Raw genomic sequence first — 21,640 nt, forward strand, 5'->3', positions numbered from 1 at the left:
GGAGGCGTCCTTCAGCTGGAGACAACTTTCCACCAGAGACCAAAAAAGTTTACATTCATTTAGGAGAAAGTTGTAAGCGGTCACTGAATGTATCTATATTTTTTGCCGGAAAACCCAAAGATTTATCATAAATATACTACTTTTCTGAAATCCTCGAAAAACACGGCCAACATTTCCTATATTAACCTGGGTGTCACTGTGTGGTCAAAACTAAGGGATTTTATTCGTAGTTCAGCGATATCCGCAATTATAACAATGATTTTTTCCATTTATTTGTCGATGAAACTCTGTTGAATCTGTTTTAATATGTAATCTTTCAGAGGCACAAATATAAAAATCATACGTATGTATTCTTGTACTGACATGAATTGATGCCGAATACCTCGATCCTGTGATATTCCTCCGTTGGTCCAGTTAATAACAGCAGGTTTTGTGATATCCTAGGTATGCAGTTATGGTTGTCGCTAATTGTTGAAGGTCGTACGGTGTTCCATCTATACTATTAAACGAGAAGACCTCATTTTGTGTGTCGCTTCTCTTCCTTCCACAATAAATCAATCATTATGCCTGTCTGTCCTATATGTAACATGCATAGTCGCATTTCTTATCCATTCTTATGATTATTCAGATTGATATATTTTGGGAGAAAAACGACAAAAAAGGAGTCCGGATATGATTCCGACTTTGGACTGACTTTTAGTCATAGATAAGACTTCCGGTTTGAAACATGTACAAATACAACCAATCGTATGATAGATAACAAAAATGAAAAATAAATAAGCCAACCAGAGCGTTCTCCGTATCATGGTATTTAGTTAGCAAGAATCACAACTATTATACCTCCTTATAGAGGACAATAATTTTTCGCGTTTACCTACATGTAAACTACGATTATACTTCTTTAATATATAGAGACTCTCTGTATTCTGCCTACTGTTTTCTTTGAAATGTTTACTATTTAAGGGGTCATACAAGTTGCATATAATTGAAATAAATATGTGACACAAGTACAACCAATCAATCGTATGATGGATAACAAAAATGAAAAATAGATAAGCCATTCAGAGCGTTCTCCATCTCATGGTGTTTAGATCGCAAGAATCACAACTATTATACCTCCTTAGAGAGGACAATTGTTTTTCGCGTTTCATATTATGGTGTTTAGATTGCAAGAACCACAACTATTATATCTTCTTAGCGAGGACAATTATTTTTCGCGTTTATCTACATGTAAACTACGATTATACTACTTTAATATATAGAGATTCTCTGTATTCTGTAAGGGACTTACTGTGTTAGCATTGAAAGTCCCTGATTCTGTCTACTGTTTTCTTTGAAATGTTTACTATTAAAGGGATCATACCACTTACATGTATATTAAAACAAATAAAACATACTCAACTTCATCTAAAACTACCTCGACCAAAAAATTTAACCCGAAGCGAGACAGACAGACGGACGGACGAATGAACGAACGAACGCACGGATGCACAGACTAGAAAACATAATGCCAATAAATGGGGCATAAAAAATTATTATTGAAAGGGAAAATAATGAGTTGGCAAAAATGAAAGTAAGATAGCATTTAGAGGGAGGCAGGACCTTTTTCGGGGTGTCGGGAGCGGGTGTTTTTAAGCTCTGGATTTGGGGATTGATCCTTACCGTGGATCCGGGAATATATTTTCGATTTCGAGATTTCGGGATATGATTTTTTTTAAATTCTGCATCTCGGGATTTCATGGTTTTAAGCCCGGGATTTTGGGATCAGGACCCTCCGACCATCCCTCAAATTAGCCTTAGTCGGTCTTATAGTCATTTATACATGATTCATAACCTACCATTGGCATGTTGATAAAGCTCTCAAAAGAAAAAGCACTGATGGATTGTCCTAGATGATGATATTTTATTAGACCAGTAATGGTCTATATATAAGCAGTTACATTTATTTCATGTTTGAAACGGTGCAAATTTTTAATTTGATTTGACTTTTATCAAAAGAAGCATTGTAGCAAAGGGGAAGAATAATTGTGGTATGAGGCCAGACACACGAAAATAATTGAATTTAACAGAAAGAAAACAAATATCGGACGTTGGAAAAAGGAAGAGGGCTTTTGATACCTTTCATGAAATTCTCCGTACATAATATCTTTTACAAAAAATCATCCTACAACCGTTCACAAGCTGTATATATGCCCGCGATTACGCGGACCGGTGTGTTCTAGTTAAATTTATATTAAAATCCATTTCAAGTAATACATCTTGTGATCAATTTTATTTGGCAATCGCCAATGGCAGTCAGCAGGGTTAAAGAACATCAGTTGTTCGACCTGTTAGTCAAATGAGTTTTGTTTAAATATACTTCTTCACTTTTTTGGTCTTTTTTTTTTGTGTTGTTTGTGCTGTATTTAGACCCTTCTATGTACAACGAAATTTGTTTTACATGCACACGTATAAAAATTGCGGTTTTTATCCAACACAATCATAGGTTTGAACGTAGTTTTCAATTTAGACTCGTTTATAAGACAAGAAAAGGGGGATGGCAATTTTAAACCAGTCAACATATTACTAGGGGTGTTTTTATAACCAAGTGGTTCCCGCACAGGTAGTGCTCCCATTAAAGGAGTCAAATACAAATGCAATATAAGAACCAATCATATTACATGTAACAAATACGTCATTGATGGATGTAGCCATGAAGTTAAACCTTTTAAAAAGTATTGACTTGACCGAATGAATTAATAATTTAAATTGATATGAAAACATCTAAGGTAAATTATTGTGTATTGAGAATATACACTGCATACATACTATTTTCAAAATTCACACTTAAACATAAAAGTTGGTTGAATGGTGTAGAGAATAGACAACCGGTGTTGGGTCAAATTTATCCTCTGTTTGCGTTCCAATACCTTCTCGGTTTCTCTACATTATTTCTCTATTTTTATAAAATATCAATAATGGCGTGTTGTATCGTTAATTATGTCGTAACTACGACAAAATTACACGTTTTCATTATTGTCGAACTTTTTTTTTAAAAAGATTCAATTTCAGTGGAGAGGAGAAAGAAAAAAGGAGTTGGAAAGCGTCCCAGAAAAAAATAAAATAACCTTGCCAGACGTCATAATTATTTGGACTAGCACTGAGCTTGAAGGTTGACAAGATTTTTATTGTCATAAAAGTCTAGATGTGGTCCGCAAAATTAATATTCAAAAGGCCCTAAGAGTGTGTTCCGCTTCCGCAGGTTTTACAATCATTGCAAACAATAACATTCTAAAAGAGGTTTACAGAAGAGAGAATAATAAACAAAATCTGCCGAATAAAAGGCAATTGAAAGATTAAAGGAATTCAGAAAACATAGGCCTAGAAATAATATAGGACTAGAGAATAATGTGCTAAAATATAAAGACTAGAGGATAAAGATAAAAAAAAATAAAAAATAGGGAAAAATAAAAACAGAAATAAAAGACCTCCCCCTTTTACCACCAGACCCTCATAGAACATATGTTGAATCAAGGATTTGTATTACTATACAAATCCTTGGTTAAATTTGAAGGATAAAGTGTTTAAAGTGAGAAAAAAAATTGGTAATAAAAATTATACTAAAAATTCAGCCTGACAATTAACATTCATATTACATTTTTATTTGGACCAGACATTTTGATATAAAAATTAATTTATGGTGTTAAATTCCACATGATAGATAACTTGGTTAAATGATAGTAAATTACAGTGGTATCTTCCCTATTTAGTTTTTTTGTTAATTTCTTGTGCAGTTAAACCAAATCATATCTTGAAATACCTGAACAAGAAAAGGAATTAATATTATATTTGTGCACCTACATTGTATGAATTAAACGTCAATAAGCAATACATGTATCAGCCAAAATTAATTATTTATTCTATGACAAGTTAAATTTTTTACAATTTTTTTTTACCCCTTATAATAGTTTTGAACACAATTATGACTATTAGACATTATGTACAGTTAAATGTGCATAATGTTGAGGTAATGACAACATTTTTGAGGGGAACATGAAATTTGTAACAATTTTAGAAAGAAAATCTGATTGGGCAAAATTGTTCAATTTCAATATATGAAGATTAGTACAAATGTACCTACAAGCCAATTTTCCCTCAAATCATTAAATGACTCTTGTGTTTATTGGAGTGACTGCCCTTAAATGATGATATTTTTTTTTACCCTTTTATGTATTTTTTTCAGAAAACTGCATATGCCTAATTGATAAAGACTATAAACATAAAAAAATAATCAGCAAATCATGTAAATAAAAAATGACTTCATGCATAATTTTACATTTGTTAATGCCTTTATTATGGTAAGGACTTCTTTTTTACCATTGTAAATACAGCTAAAGCATTTTCTTAACTTTTAAACAACAAGTCAAGTCTGCTTTTAAGTCATCTTTTTGATAGCCATCACATGATTTGATTCATTGATTGACCAATTATAACTAGTGTTACTTTTTTGAACAGGTAAGGCTAAGTATGTAGCATTTTTTACATAAATATATAAAACTGATTTCATTGTCCACTAGAGCTATCAAACAAACTTAATTTTATTGTTCTTTATGTACAATCAAAATGACATGCCATTGAATAAAGTCTCTTCATTTCTAAAAACAATATGTCTTTTGAAAAGGGGAGAAGACTCGACATCTTAACATGAATTAGAGGGTTAAACCAAGGATGTACATGCTTCAATAGAATCTACTGTGAATTCAGAAACTATTGCATATCATTTAATATTGTGATTTTTTAAGAATTAACAAAAATGCAAGTTTAATTATTGCAATCAAAGGAAAAACTTCTTTTTACATGTTACGATGTACATGATATATTTTTATCATATATTTGAATGTGAGTTCTATTATTGCGACACTCAAGGAGTTGCAATATTCCCATTAAATTCAGTATTCAGTTCATCTGTATCAGTACATCAAAGATACAAATTTTGACTTTTATCCATGGTTAGAATGTGTAACAACAACAACAAAAAAATCAAAAAAAAATCTAAATGGAATAACTACAAAAAAAAAACTAGTTCAGTTGCAATCTATATATCATGTACCATGTATATGTATTCAATGTGTTACAAGTCTTTTCAACTCATTTAAAGTGGACGGTTGAAGATCTTCTTTACAAATATATCATGAGAATTTAACAGTAATTTTATTGGATGGGCCGGTGCAAAATGGGGCAGGGAAAGCACTTTTTTGTGTAAATGTTTGGATGGGTGAAATCTTTTTTTATATGTATAGTGGATGGGCCAGAACTTATATATAATAAAAACAAAAGTAATGATTTTAATTTTTAAAATATCAAATCATATAACATGAAAACACAACATTTTTTAAATAATTTGATGGCACCTAATTTAATCCATGTACATTTACAATGTAACCTGAAAACACAACATTTGAAAACTTTAATCAACCAACAATTTTCTCATGAATGGAGTTATCTCCCATGTATTAAAGATTGTAAAATTATTCTTGTTTGCTATATTCAGTATATAGCTTCTGATAAATGCTTAAACATATAAAATAACTATGGAAATAGATTTGCATACTGACATATATTTTTACTACTTTCAAAATGACAGAATAATTCCAAGAGCACATGTTCTGAAAAAAAGTAAATTAAATGTTCTACTTTAAATAATACTAGAACACACCCGCGACATCGCGGGGAAATAGAGCGTAGGTAAACTGTAAAAAAAAATACTGACTGGAGAATTTCAGGAGAGGTATCAAAAGTCAAAGGTACTTAGGGACTGGGCACATTTTTTTGCCCTCCCCCTATTTTCCAAATACTGATTTTTATACCTTCTGTTTTTCTGTACTCTATAAATATGCATATATACTTACTACTTACTTACTATACAGAGAATTTCAGGAGAGGTATCAAAAGTCAAAGGTTACCCCCCACCCCCAAGATAACCATTGGAATTTATAGTAAATTATAACAAATACAGTTATTCATAGTAAATGTATGTAAGTATACAGAAATATATCCATAGTGACCGCCGTTGATAGTAAACCATAGGCGGATCCCAAGAGGGGGGGTGGCCTGGGGGGCAGGTTGAAAAAAATTGTTGATTATATGGGGAATCACTGAAGCATGAGAGGAACGCTCCCCCCTTTTAGGCCAGTCAGCACCCCCCCCCCTTTTTTAGCTCACCTGGCCTAAAAGGCCAAGTGAGCTTTTCTCATCACTTGGCGTCCGTTGTCCGTTGTCGTTAACTTTTACAAAAATCTTCTCCTCTGAAACTACTGGGCCAAATTAAACCAAACTTGGCCACAATTATCAGTTTAAAAAATGTGTCAGGTGACCCGGCCAACCATCCAAGATGGCCGCCATGGCTAAAAATAGAACATAGGGGTAAAATGCAGTTTTTGGCTTATAACTCAAAAAGCAAAGCATTTAGAGCAAATCTAACATGCAGTAAAATTGTTAAACAGGTGAAGATCTATCTGCCCTGAAATTTTCAGATGAATCGGATAACCCGTTGTTGGGTTGCTGCCCCTGAATTAGTAATTTTAAGGAAATTTTGCTGTTTTTGGTTATTATCTTGAATATTATTATAGATAGAGATAAACAGTAAACAGCAATAATGTTCACCAAAGTAAGATTTACAAATAAGTCAACATGACTGAAATGGTCAGTTGACCCCTTTAGGAGTTATTGCCCTTTATAGTCAATTTTTAACCATTTTTCGTAAATCTTAGTAATATTTTACAAAAATCTTCTTCTCTGAAACTACTGGGCCAAATTAATCCAAACTTGGCCACAATCATCTTTTGGGTTAGTAGTTTGAAAAATGTGTCCGGTGACCCGGCCATCAAACCAAGATGGTCGCCATAGGTAAAAATAGAACATGGGGTAAAATGCAGTTTTTGGCTTATAACTCAAAACCCAAAGCATTTAGAGCAAATCTGACATGGGGTAAAATTGATTATCAGGTCAACATTTATCTGCTCTGAAATTTTTAGATGAATCGGATAACCCGTTGTTGGGTTGCTGCCCCTGAATTAGTAATTTTAAGGAAATTTTGCTGTTTTTGGTCATTATCTTGAATATTATTATTGATAGAGATGAACTGTAAACAACAATAATGTTCAGCAAAGTAAGATTTACAAATAAGTCAACATGACTGAAATGGTCAATTGACCCCCTTAGGAGTTATTGTTCTTTATAATCAATTTTTAACAATTTTCATAAAATTTGTAAATTTTTACTAACATTTTCCACTGAAACTAATGGGCCAAGTTCATTATAGATAGAGATAATTTTAAGCAGCAAGAATGTTCAGTAAAGTAAGATGTACAAACACATCACCATCACCAAAACACAATTTTGTCATGAATCCATCTGCTTCCTTTAATATTCACATAGACCAAGGTGAGCGACACAGGCTTTTTAGAGCCGCTAGTTGGCTATTATCTTGAATATTATTATAGATAGAGATAAACTGTAAACAGCAATAATGTTCAGCAAAGTAAGATTTACAAATAAGTCAACATGACCAAAATGGTCAGTTGACCCCTTAAGAAGTTATTGACCTTTATAGTCAATTTTTAACCATTTTTCGTAAATCTTAGTAATCTTTTAGAAAAATCTTCTCCTCTGAAACTACTGGGCCAAATGAATCCAAACTTGGCCACAATCATCTTTGGGATATCTAGTTTAAAAAATGTGTGGCGTGACCCGGCCAACCAACCAAGATGGCCGCCATGGCTAAAAATAGAACATAGGGGTAAAATGCAGTTTTTGGCTTATAATTCAAAAACCAAACCATTCAGAGCAAATCTGACAGCGATAAAAGTGTTTATCAGGTCAAGATCTATCTGTCCTGAAATTTTCAGATGAATCGGACTACCTGTTGTTGGGTTGCTGCCCCTGAATTGGTAATTTTAAGGAAATTTTGCCGTTTTTGGTTATTATCTTGAATATTATTATAGATAGAGATAAACTGTAAACAGCAATAATGTTCAGCAAAGTAAGATTTACAAATAAGTCAGCATGACCAAAATGGTCAGTTGACCCCTGAAGGAGTTCTTGCCCTTTATAGTCAATTCTTAACCATTTTTTCGTAAATCTTAGTTATCTTTTACAAAAATCTTCTTCTCTGAAACTACTGGGCCAAATTAAACTAAACTTGGCCACAGTCATCATTGGGGTAACTTGTTTAAAAAATGTGTGGCGTGACCTGGCCAATCAACCAAAATGGCTGCCACGGCTAATAATAGAACATAGGGGTAAAATGCAGTTTTTGGCTTATAACTCAAAAACCAAAGCATTAAGAGAAAATCTGACAAAGTTTAATTGTTAATCAGGTCAAGATCTATCTGCCCTGATGTTTTCACATGGATCAGACAACCCGTTGTTAGGTTACTGTCCTGAATTTGTAATTTTAAGGAAATTTTGCCGTTTTTTGTTATTATCTTGAATATTATTATAGATAGAGATTAACTGTATACAGCAATAATGTTCAGCAAAATAAGATCTACAAATAAGTTTACATGACCAAAATAGTCAATTGACCCCTTAAGGAGTTATTGCCCTTTATAGTTAATTTTTAACATTTTTCATAAATTTTTGTTAATTTTTAGAAAATATTTTCCACTGTAATTATTGGGCCAAGTTCATTATAGATAGAGATAATTGTAGCAACAAGAATGTTCAGTAAAGTAAGATCTACAAACACATCACTATCACCAAAACACAATTATGTCATGAATTTATCCGTGTCCATTGTTTAATATGCACAAGACCAAGGTGAGCGACACAGGCTCTTTAGAGCATCTAGTTAGGTCAGTCTCAGCGCCCCCTCCCTTATGAAAAGTTCTGGATCTGCCACTGTAAACTAATTGATAGTAAATAGCAAATATTATTCATTTTCGTTTTCCCCCAAAATAACCCAGACTGAAACACGTTAAGTAAAGATGATACATGCTAGAACTCAAAATGATAGCAGAAAGCAAATTTATATACTTTATTCATAGTCTTCGTATATTCAAAGTACAGAAAAACACAAACTGGAAGTCTAATCTGACTTAAAGTTTTGTCCAATGATGGGAAAATATCCGGACGCATTCTTTTTTGTTTTTATCCCAAAATAACCCAAACTGAATGATCATAAGAATGGATGACAAATGCGACTATACATGTACATGTTATCTATAGGACACAGAGGCATGATGATTAATTTATTGTGGAAGGAGGAGAAGCGACACACAAAATGAGGTCTTCTCGTTTAATAGTATAGATACCATTGCTAGGCTGTCCTTTATTACATGATTCAATAATAGATAATTTTATAGTATGGATGATATTCTTTATTAATATTAAAAACAGATATGGGATCAATTTATTTAGCTATGTTTTGTTCCAAAAAAAAAAATCAAATACCAGTCTTACAGTGTACAAGTATTTCTATTATATTTCAAGAACCAATGCAAGCAGGATATAATTATGGTACCTGTTAGGCTGTATTAAAGAAAATCTGAAAATTAGATAGGGGAGATACATTTTTTAATCCATTGATTAGCAATATAATAAACAGTCATTTTAAGAAAAGATTATTGATGAGTTTCACATGTTTTAGTCTTATAAATGTATCTATACTTAGTCCCAGATTACTCTGACCTCCAACGGCTGTTTTGCCAGACAATCTGGGGCCGTGGGACCCCCAGCTTGTCTGGCAAAACAGTCGTTGGACGTCAGAGTAATCTAGACTAATCTATACTATGTTCTGAATTCAATTTGACATTGATAGATGAAACAATCTATGCAGACTAAATCCAGCGCAATAAATGACAAATACACAGATTTTGATGTTTATGTAGATGTGAATCAATATTTTGCTCTTGAAAAGGGGAAACAACTCCTGCTTTTCAATGTTTCCAAATACCGGTATATATATATGTACATGACTAGACAAGTTATGATAAATTACAGACATTGCTACTTTTGATTGATAATTCTGCTTTGAACATTGAAAACTATCACGTATGCAATTGGTTAATAGAACAGAGACTTAAAAAGAGATACATTAAACAGTTTCAAATTGAAAAAAAGACCTCAGATTTCAGAATAAATATAGATTTATTACATTTAATGGTATGGTTAATATTTCCTCATATGTTTATGACTTTTATGCATATTGTTAGCTCTTCATTAGCCTTTAATAATGGTTGGCTGATATAGAATACTATTACTTAAGTAATTGTGATGGTTATGTGTATAGTGTTACAATTTGTATCAGGCTGCACTTCAGATAAAATCAAATCTCATTATAATGTCTCTAACCCAAGAACAAAAAGTAAAAGAAATGCTTAACCTCTAAAACATGGATCATGTTTAAAATATCATATGACAATAAAAATATTATCAAATTTTGCTGTAATGAATATTTCTAATAATTCTATTCAATAAAGAAATAATGAATTGCCTAAATTTTATTTAGCGTAAGTCCTAAAGACAATCTTAATCATATGTTAAGATCAGTCTATCTACAATAATGAACCATTTTGATTTTAGAAAATTAATTTGAGAAACACCTTTGTCAAAAGAAAAAGGCAGGCATTGTAAATGTTTGCAGTATATTTAAAAATGATATTCATTTATTCTTCACTACCAAAAAATAGACTTAATATAAAAAATAACTTAAATTGATCAAAAATTATTTAAAAGGTATAATAACAAAATTAATAGTCAGGAGACAATTATTTTTTAATTAAGCTGTTTGTTCAATTAGTTTCATTATTTCATTTTATTTTTGAATTTCTTGTCATAATCACAGTTATTAAATTTGACAAACACATACATGTATATTTTAACTGAGACACCTGACCTGTAAGTAATATAATTTTAACACTTCAATGCATTCAAGATTTCCCTTTAGCCTTGACTAGTTTTTGAGTAATACCTTGTGTATTAAAAAAGCAACAGGGGGTATGATGATGGACATATAGGGCCACCATGGTGTACATATTTTTTATGGCCACCATTAATAAGATAAAGTCACAGGTAGTACTGTATACATGTATATTCATATTGGATTTAGAAAATAATATATGGAATTATCAAGCATATTTTGTATTTTTTTTGCAGAATTTAAAAGTTTGCTATCAACTTTTTAAATGAAACAATATTAAGAATGCATCGTCCCATCCCTCTGATAAATATTGAATAGGTACAGCTAGGCAATTTATTTTAGATTTGAATTTTGTAGAAGTAGTACATTTTAAAATATTTCTGTTTTAGGATTTTAACTGATCAACAATCAAAAAGAAAATGGAGGCCATCAACATTATGAAGGACACCAACAATTTGGATATAGAGGATTACATGGATGTTGTCACTACTTACAAATGTAGGTTTTGCAGTTTTACAAGCTCAGCGCCTGAAGGAATAAGTGAACACGTTAAACAGATTCATATTCAACAGCCCATTAAACCAAAAACAGAAACTATACAAATCAACAACAGAAAAATACCAATCAATTCTACTCTTACGGTTGACATGGAAACCGGTTGTGTACAAATTCAGCAAATTCCACAATCAGATAGTAAGGTCAAGGTCATATCTGAACAGTCTGCTGCTACAAACTTTGGTGTGCTAGATACTATTGTTGATCAGACATCAGCCTCTGCTTCACATCAGTCACATGACAGTGTGACATTAGTAACAGTAGATCAATTAGATGAACAAGTGGCAAATTTTACTGGTGATGATAATACAGAGAGTTCTACTTTCAACATTATTTCCATTGGAAACCAGACAATTGAAAATGAGGAGAAAGTTGACACATGCTTGGTGGAAAACTTGTCTGAAACAAATGGTGATGTCAACTGTGATGGAAGTACACAAACAAATGATAACAATCAGACAGATTTCACCTTAGAAGTACAATCATATGAATCAGCAAACTCGCCAAAATCAACTCCACCTATAACAAAAGAGTTGTTCCTATGTGGTCAATGCAGCATTGGTTATAATAGTATTGAAGACTGTAAATCTCATATGGTGGAGGACCATAATATTCAGATTGAAGATCCAACTGTTGGTAACATCAAAATAAGTGTAGGAACTCAGGTGGAAAATACAGGTAAAAAACCAGGCAGGAAGAAAAAATCGGAAACTGTCCCTGCCGCTGAAAATGAAACAATAACAATCCAACCACTATCTGATTCTGATTGGGAAGAAGACAAAGATGATTATTATATAGGTAGTCGTTCACGTAGGAAGATAAGAAGGCCAAAAGCATTAAAAGACGATTATTACCTGCCAAAACGTAAACACATAGACATTGATAAGGAAAAAAGAAGTTATACACACCTGCCAAAAACAATGAAAATGCAGCCAGTTACAGACAAGTATGATGAAAAATGTTCTGTGGTTGGTTGTTACGCTAAGTTTAAAACAAAAGAAAGTTTAGATATTCATCAAAAATGCCATGCTGACAGTGGAACTTCCTTCCTTTGTCCACACTGTTCACATCAATTTCAAAATTGGAGATTGATTCGCTTTCATTTATGGAAAGCACATAAAGTTGACACAGACCTTTTAGAATGTGATATTTGTCATGACTTTAGAACTGATGCCTTTAGTAAATTAATGATCCATCAAGAAATCCATAGCGAAGAAAAACCTTACACATGTGATGTATGTGGTAAAGGTTTCCGTCAGTATAGTCAGATGAAAAACCACCAACTTATCCACTCAACAGATGACCAAAATAATGAAAAGTCTAAAGGCAAAAGGCAATGTGATACATGTAAGAGGATCTTTGCCAACCAGAAATGTTTGTTAAAACATATTGAGGGTGTCCACAGCCAAATTAAACCATACAAATGCATGTATTGTGGATATGCATCATCAAGGAAAGCTATGTTACTATTACATGAAAGAACACACACCAAAGAAAAACCTTTTAAGTAAGTAACATTTACAGAATCATGAGAATGCTTGAAGCCTTCAATGGTGATATTTTGTCTGAAACCCTGATTGTATAATTTATATAGTCTACCAACAGTTTATAATTAGAATTGACTTTTTCTTCTTCACTGGTCATACAAAATGCAAGGGTCAATATTTTATTTCTTTAAAGATGTTACCATTATTTGTGCAGGTTACTAATTTGTGTGTTTGAGTTATCTCTCTTAGTGTAGATATACTTGTACACTAGTAATTTTTTGGGCCCTTTATAGGTTGCGTTGTGAGCCAAGGCTCGGTGTTGAAGGCAGTACATTTGTACCTTGACATATAATGGTTTACTTTATAAATTGTTACTTGGATGGAGAGTTGTCTCATTGGGACTCATACCACATCTTCCAATATCTATTTAATGTTATGTATATAAATTGTATATAAGTCATATATTTTTATTTATTACCTTTTGAATATAAAAGAACATTGCTATTATATATATATACATCATGTATATACAACTCGTCTAAACATCAACCCAACAATGCTAGCATCATTTATATATATATAGATACATGTATAAAATCTGTCTTTAATACTCATACATGTACATGCAGTATCATCAAAAATTGGTAGCACACTGTACTTGCAGGAATACATTACCTGCCTTGCAAAATGATTTTAAAATTGAGAATGGAAATAGGGAATGTGCCAAAGAGACAACAACCCGACCATAGAAAAAAACAACAGCAGAAGGTCACTAACAGGTCTTCAATGTAGCGAGAAATTCCCACACCCGGAGGTGCCTTCAACTGGCCCCTAAACAAATATATACTAGTTCAGTGATAATGAACGCCATATTAATTTCCAAATTGTACACAAGAAACTAAAATTAAAATAATACAAGACTAACAAAGGCCAGAGGCTCCTGACTTGGGACAGGCGCAAAAATGCGGCGGGGTTAAACATGTTTGTGAGATCTCAACCCTCCCCCTATACCTCTAGCCAATGTAGAAAAGTAAACTGTTCTTGGTCATTTTTGCACATAGTAAATGTAGCTATACATGTATATAGTTTGACTCTGTTTAGGGTTTAAACTAGAATTTTGAGGGCTTTGTTCTATTTCCTTGATGAGAAAACCAACTTATCTTGGGTAGCTGGTTATATATTTACATGATATAGGACTAGGGCAGCTATTGGGCTAAATAAAATAAATCATGTTCCATCTTTTTCTTTTACAGCATATCATTAGTATATACAAAAAAAATATGACAATAAAGATTGGAACTGTGACAGCTGTTATGCTTCAAACTATACATGTCACAAACATGTATCACAACTTTTAGTTTCATATAAATTTATATGTTTACATGTATTTGAGGATGAAATTTTGATATTTTTATCATCCTAAAAATTAAGTTACTTAATACCATTTTAGATGTACAATAATTGCTTATTAACAATTCTCCAGGGCCCTTATGTAAAGACCTTAAAAAATTCTGAACATAGAGGAGTTCTGTAGAAAAATTGAAAACTTTTGCCAAACCCAGGCAAGAAAATATATATTTTGCAAATAAAAATTATGCTAGCGATAGACAACTGTACTGTCTGAAAGTACGGATATTATTCATGTTATTATACGACCGCAAAAATTGAAAATTTTTTGGTCGTACATGTATATTGGTATCATGTTGGCGTCGTCGTCCGAATACTTTTAGTTTTCGCACTCTAACTTTAGTAAAAGTGAATAGAAATCTATGAAATTTTAACACAAGGTTAATGACCACAAAAGGAAGGTTGGAATTGATTTTTGGAGTTTTGGTCCCAACATTTTAGGAATTAGGGGCCAAAAAAGGCCCAAATAAGCATTTTCTTGGTTTCCGCACTATAACTTTAGTTTAAGTAAATAGAAATCTATGAAATTTTGACACAAGGTTTATGACCACAAAAGGAAGGTTGGGATTGATTTGGGGAGTTTTTGTTCCAACAGTTTAGAAATTAGGGGCCAAAAAAGGGCCCAAATAAGCATTATTCTTGGTTTTCGCACAATAACTTTAGTATAAGTAAATAGAAATCAATGAAATTTAAACACAAGGTTTATGACCACAAAAGGAAGGTTGGGATTGATTTTGGGAGTTGAGGTCCCAACAGTTTAGGAATAAGGAGCCAAAAAGGGGGCCAAATAAGCATTATTCTTGGTTTTCGCACCATTACTTTAGTATAAGTAAATAGAAATCTATGAAATTTAAACACAAGGTTTATGACCTTAAAAGGAAGGTTGGATTTGATTTTGGGAGTTTTGGTCCCAACAGTTTAGGAATAAGGGGCACAAAGGGTCCAAAATTGAACTTTGTTTGATTTCATCAAAAATTGAATAATCGGGGTTCTTTGATATGCTGAATCTAACTGTGTATGTAGATTCTTAATTTTTGGTCCTGTTTTCAAATTGGTCTACATTAAGGTCCAAAGGGTCCAAAATTAAACTAAGTTTGATTTTAATAAAAATTTAATCCTTGGGGTTCTTTGATATGCTGAATCTAAAAATGTACATTGTACTTAGATTTTTGATTATGGGCCCAGTTTTCAAGTTGGTTCAAATCAGGATCCAAAATTATTATATTAAATATTGTGCAATAGCAAGAAATTTTCAATTGCACAGTATTCAGCAATAGCAAGAAATCTTCAATTGCACAGTATTGTGCAATAGCAAGAAATTTTCAATTGCACAGTATTGCGCAATAGCAAGAAATCTTCAATTGCACAGCATTGTGCAATAGCAAATATTTTCAATTGCACAGTATTGCACAATAGCAAGAAATATCTAATTGCATAATATTGTGCAATAGAAAGAAATTTTCAATTGGAGTTATCTTTCTTTGTCCAGAATAGTAGTTGAATCAATTTAAATCATTGTTTTATACAATATACAATGTATATTCACTTTTACTACCAACTGATAAATTAAAACAATCTTTACCATTCAGTGATAACAAACACTTTATTTTACATTTTAATATTTTATGATGTATTTAAATGTAAATGAGTAGTTATTGTTGCAAACTCCATTAGAAATTTGAATTGAGATCAGTTTGGGAAAAAAGGAAAGGGGGTGTGAAAAAAAATGGGGGGGGTAAATTTTTCTCATTTCAGATTTCATAAATAAAAAGAAAATTTCTTCAAACATTTTTTAAGAGGATTAATATTCAACAGCATAGTGAATTGCTCAAAGGCAAAAAAAAATATTTTAAGTTCATTAGACCACATTCATTCTGTGTCAGAAACCTATGCCATATCAACTATTTAATCACAATCCAAATTTAGAGCTGAATCCAGCTTGAATGTTGTGTCCATACTTGCCCCAACTGTTCAGGGTTCAACCTCTGCTGTCGTATAAAGCTGCGCCCTGTGGAGCATCTGGTTTTTAATATTTTATTGATATTGAAATATATACTGATATTCATATATACTAACTGTAATGTATTTTTTTTTCAGGTGTGAAGTCTGCTCTTTTGCCACCGGTGACCATAATTCTCTCAGACGACACTCTATGAGACACACAGGACAAAGACCTTACAGGTGTAATTACTGCCCATACACGTGTATACAAGCAATCTCAATCAAAATGCACATGAAAAACAAACATCCAAATGCTGCAGGAGTTTTCTGTTGTAACGAATGCACGTACAGAACAGTGAATGAACAGTTCTTTTTAAATCATATCAAAGACCATGAAAACGGGTTAATTCAGGAAAAAGAACATATCTCTAATACTATTCATGATCAAAGCACCATGCAGATTATGAATGAAAATGGTATTCAACTTCAGGACATTATAGAAATACAACAAAAATCTGCCGAATTAGATCAAGATAGGACACCACTTAATCTTCAAATGCAGGTGCAAACTTTGGAATCAGGTGAAACTCAAATAAGTGCAGATGATTTTGCAAAAATTTCAAGTTATGAAGACTTAGGTTCTTCTAATATTTCATCCAGTCAGCTAATCACATATGCTCTGAATGCCATAGCACAAAATACCACGTCTGATACTGAATGCTCTTCTATTCAGATTATAAATGGCATTCAAATCTCTGTCACAACAGCACCTCCTAAAGATGGGGTCACAAATCATTCAATATCATTCCATGTTCCTGTTCAAAATCATTTTCACAGCAATGGCAGTGAAGTGGTTTTGGAACAAGTTAATCAAATATCAGAGATACCAGTTCAGGCTTTGTCATTTGATGATGTGACTGAATCTGTTGACGAGGAAGGAAACAATCAAGCTAATGAACAACAGGTTATTATGACATCACAAGGTGAAATTGTCAACTTAGTTTCTACTGCAACTATCGAAGACCTGGCTCAAATCAGTTGTATTGTAAAAGATGGTATTGTGTTTGAAACTAATGGTTCTTTGTCTGAAGCAGCTTCCTAATCAAAAATGAAAATAAATATTGAAATGTTCTATTAGTTGTTAATTTCTGTGTCATTTGGTCTCTCTTGAATGTATGTTTCATGGGCTATCATACCACATCTTCTTTTTTATATATATATTTTTTTGAAACAGTACGTGTATTTGTGAGCCAAAATTTGTTCCTGTGAAAAAAGTTCCAGTGGACCTAATTTCACAGGTAATATGTTCTGGGAGAACTTTTTACACAGACAATTTCTATATAATTTGTTCCATGTATATGAAATAAGTTCCACACTTTTCCTGGTGAAATAAGTTCTAGGTTGGTGAAATTTGTTCCTTACCTAGTGAAATAAGTTCCATGTTTGTGAGATTTGTTCCTTACCTGGTGAAATAAGTTCTGGATTTGTGAGATTTGTTCCTCACCTGGTGAAATAAGTTCCTTGTCTATGAAATATGTTCCACTGGTTAAACAAGTTATCTTATATACTGAGCACTTGTCATCAGTCAGTTTAAAGTCATTATAAAAAACATGTATTTAGTCTGTATTATATTGATAATGTTATAAATAAAAATTGTAAACATCCAATTTGGATCATGTGGAGTTCAACAAAAGTTAAATAACATACTCAATTAATAATACTAAAAATGACAATTATGAACCAGGAAAGAGTAGAATAAGAAATAATAATAAAAGTCACCCCCCCCCCCCCCCCCCCCCCAAAAAAAAAAGGTATCATAGTTAAAGATGAACATTTGTACTTTTAAAAAAAGGACAAAGTGACTGATCAATTATTTTAAAAGACAAAGAAACAAAAAACACACTCTTTAAAAACTGTGCAATGACCATAGCTAAGTACATGTATGATAAGAATACCCATGACAGACCAACAGGAAACAAGGAGGTTGAATACCACATAAAGGATAAAACATAGATACAAATTATGATACATTATCATCGCTTTTATTTCTTATCTTCATCCTACAGTCATGCATTCAATTGCAAATGTACCCCATGCAAGCACAGTACTTATTTTCTGTGAAATAGGTTCGAGCAGAACTTTTTAATTGATTTCTATAAAATACCTTTGTTCAAAACTAATATCACAGGAACTAATTTCACCTTTTCTTTTAAATTTTAGTATTGGAACAAAACTCATGGTGCTGTAATTTTTGTTCCGGAACTTATTTCACACTTATTTAAAAAATTAGTTCCGGAACAAATTTTATAGTGCAGGAACAAATTTTCTGTGACATAAGTTCCGGTGGAACATATTTCATATGAAATTTGTTCCCGCGGAACAAATGTCACGCCGGAACAAATTTTTTGTTACATATTCTTAAACCCTTAAGTTGAAATATCATTTTAGAGTAATTCACGTTTAATGTCTTATTTATTATGGGAATTCTGAATGGAGTAAGTTTTTACCTAACTTGTTACATTGTCATGTGTAAAATAGCGATAAACAGGTTATCATTGGTCATCTTAACTCAATTACTTTTTTTTCACTTTCGGATACCGGCTCAAGCGAGAAATTTTATCTCGTTGAAATGACAACCGATAATCTATAGTTATATATACTGCCGTAATGCACAAATGTTAATGCAGAAAAACGTGTTGTTTACATTGAAATATGATTCCTATTTTCTGTATTAATTGAAAACTCTGTCGATAATGAAATTATGTCGCCATATCTTATTTATTTACTTGTAAACAATTTTGAAACTATTTTGATATGACTCTCGACAGATTTATGTTCAGATTCGATTAAAAATTTTGTCTGATTTAAATTGTACAGAAATCGTCAGGAGATTAATTGTCAAAAATATAATTACATATGTGGTTTCTATAGCTAATTGCAAATCATGTTTTGAAAAATGGCTATTGTACATGATATAGATGTTATAAATACTTAATTTATCACTATTTATATATACAAATGTACGCTGCTACTGTTTATACTAGAAACTCCAGTGGGATGTTTGGTCTGGATAACCATACTAGTACTTTGAAAATGCAATTTAAAACACTTTAATTATAAATTAAATTATTGTTCATCCTCGCAATGAGACACAAAAAAACAAAAACAAAACGCGAAGAGTTAAAACATATTGTAGACCGAAGAATATGTCTCTTGTGTGGTTACATTTGTCATTTCATATTTGGTGTGGTATTTTCTCGAGTTTACCTAGATGTATATCAAATAAATGCGCGCAAATGTTTTCAAAAGCTGTGCGCAAACGTATGATGATTTTTGTGCGCTAATATAATGGTTAATTAAGGGCATCCGATACATTTTCTCGATATATTGTCATTTTTATACGACCGCAAAAATTGAAAATTTTTTGGTCGTATATTGGTATGATGTTGGCGTCGTCGTCGTCGTCGTCGTCCGAATACTTTTAGTTTTCGCACTCTAACTTTAGTAAAAGTGAATAGAAATCTATGAAATTTTAACACAAGGTTTATGACCATAAAAGAAGGTTGGGATTGATTTTGGGAGTTTTGTTTCCAATATTTTAGGAATTAGGGGCCAAAAAGGGCCCAAATAAGCATTTTCTTGGTTTTCGCACTATAACTTTAGTTTAAGTAAATAGAAATCTATGAAATTTTAACACAAGGTTTATGACCACAAAAGGAAGGTTGGGATTGATTTTGGGATGTTTGATTCCAACAGTTTAGGAATTAGGAGCCAAAAAAGGGCCAACATGAGCATTATTCTTGGTTTTCGCACAATAACTTTAGTATAAGTGAATAGAAATCAATGAAATGTAAACACAAAGTTTATGACTACAAAAGGAAGGTTGGGATTGATTTTGGGAGTTGTTGTCCCAACAGTTTAGGAATTAGGGGCCAAAAGGGGCCCAAATAAGCATTATTCTTGGTTTTTGCACCATAACTTTAGTATAAGTAAATAGGAATCTATGAAATTTAAACACAAGGTTTATGACCATAAAAGGAAGGTTGGGTTTGATTTTGGGAGTTTTGGTCCCAACAGTTTAGGAATAAGGGGCCCAAAGGGTTCAATTTCATCGAAAATTGAATAATTGGGGTTCTTTGATATGCCGAATCTAACTGTGTATGTAGATTTTTCAGTTTTGGTCCCGTTTTCAAATTGGTCTACATTAAGGTCCAAAGGGTCCAAAATTAAACTTAGTTTGATTTTAACAAACATTGAATCCTTGGGGTTCTTTGATATGCTGAATATAAAAATGTACTTAGATTTTTGATTATTGGTCCAGTTTTCAAGTTGTTCCAAATCGGGGTCCAAAATTAAACTTCGTTTGATTTCATCAAAAATTGAATAATTGGGGTTCTTTGATATGCCAAATCTAACTGTGTATGTAGATTCTTAATTTTTGGTCCCGTTTTCAAATTGGTCTGTACATTAAAGTCCAAAGGGTCCAAAATTAAACTAAGTTTGATTATAACAAAAAATGAATTATTGGGCTTTTTTGATATGCTGAATCTAAACATGTACTTAGATTTTTGATTATGGACCCAGTTTTCAAGTTGGTTCAAATCAGGATCCAAAATTATTATATATAGAAATTTTGAATTGCACAGTATTCAGCAATAGCAAGAAATCTTCAATTGCACAGTATTGTGCAATAGCACGAAATGTTCAATTGCACAGTTTTGCGCAATAGCAAGAAATCTTCAATTGCACAGTACTGTGCAATAGCAAATATTTTCAATTGCACAGTATTGCGCAATAGCAAGAAATATCTAATTGCACAATATTGTGCAATAGCAAGAAATTTTCAATTAAAGTTATCTTTCTTTGTTCAGAATAGTAGTTGACTCAACTTAAATCATTGTTTTATACAATATACAATGTATATTCACTTTTACTACCAACAAATCTTTACCATTCAGTGATAACAAGCACTTTATTTTACATATTAATATTTTATGATGTATTTAAGAGTAGTTACTGTTGCAAACTCCATTAGAAATTTTAATTGATATCAGTTTTGGAAAAAGGGAAAGGGGGATGTGAAGAAAAAAATGGGGGGGGGGGGGGGGGGGGGGTTAAATTTTTCTCATTTCAGATTTCATAAATAAAAAGAAAATGTCTTCAAACATTTTTTTGAGAGGATTAATATTCAACTGCATAGTGAATTGCTCAAAGGCAAAATTTAATGTTTAAGTTCATTAGACCTCATTCATTCTGTGTCGGAAACCTATGCTGTGTCAACTATTTAATTTTAGATTGAAATAAGTTTGAAGAAGAAATCTTTAATTGATTTGTAAAATCTTGACATTTG

At 32.2% G+C, this 21,640-nt stretch overlaps 1 protein-coding gene across 1 annotated transcript; it reads left to right on the forward strand.

Annotated features, from left to right (window-relative positions):
* The first annotated feature begins 2,655 nt into the window (after positions 1–2,655).
* Positions 2,656–17,421, forward strand: LOC139523852 (uncharacterized). Its single transcript, XM_071318194.1, has 3 exons — positions 2,656–2,768; positions 11,290–12,962; positions 16,447–17,421. The coding sequence occupies exons 2-3, from the start codon at positions 11,320–11,322 to the stop codon at positions 17,390–17,392; spliced, it is 2,589 nt and encodes an 862-aa protein (XP_071174295.1). The 5' UTR covers positions 2,656–2,768; positions 11,290–11,319; the 3' UTR covers positions 17,393–17,421.
* The last annotated feature ends 4,219 nt before the right edge of the window (positions 17,422–21,640 follow it).

This window comes from Mytilus edulis, chromosome 5 (genome assembly GCF_963676685.1).
Source record: "Mytilus edulis chromosome 5, xbMytEdul2.2, whole genome shotgun sequence".
NCBI classification, from domain to species: domain Eukaryota; kingdom Metazoa; phylum Mollusca; class Bivalvia; order Mytilida; family Mytilidae; genus Mytilus; species Mytilus edulis.

Bases quoted from the DNA above. Each gene is read 5' to 3' on its own strand.
- LOC139523852 (XM_071318194.1), top strand. From the start codon at position 11,320: ATGGAGGCCATCAACATTATGAAGGACACCAACAATTTGGATATAGAG. The intron at 12,963-16,446 runs GTAAGTAACATT...TTTTTTTTTCAG, and splicing joins ACCAAAGAAAAACCTTTTAA to GTGTGAAGTCTGCTCTTTTG.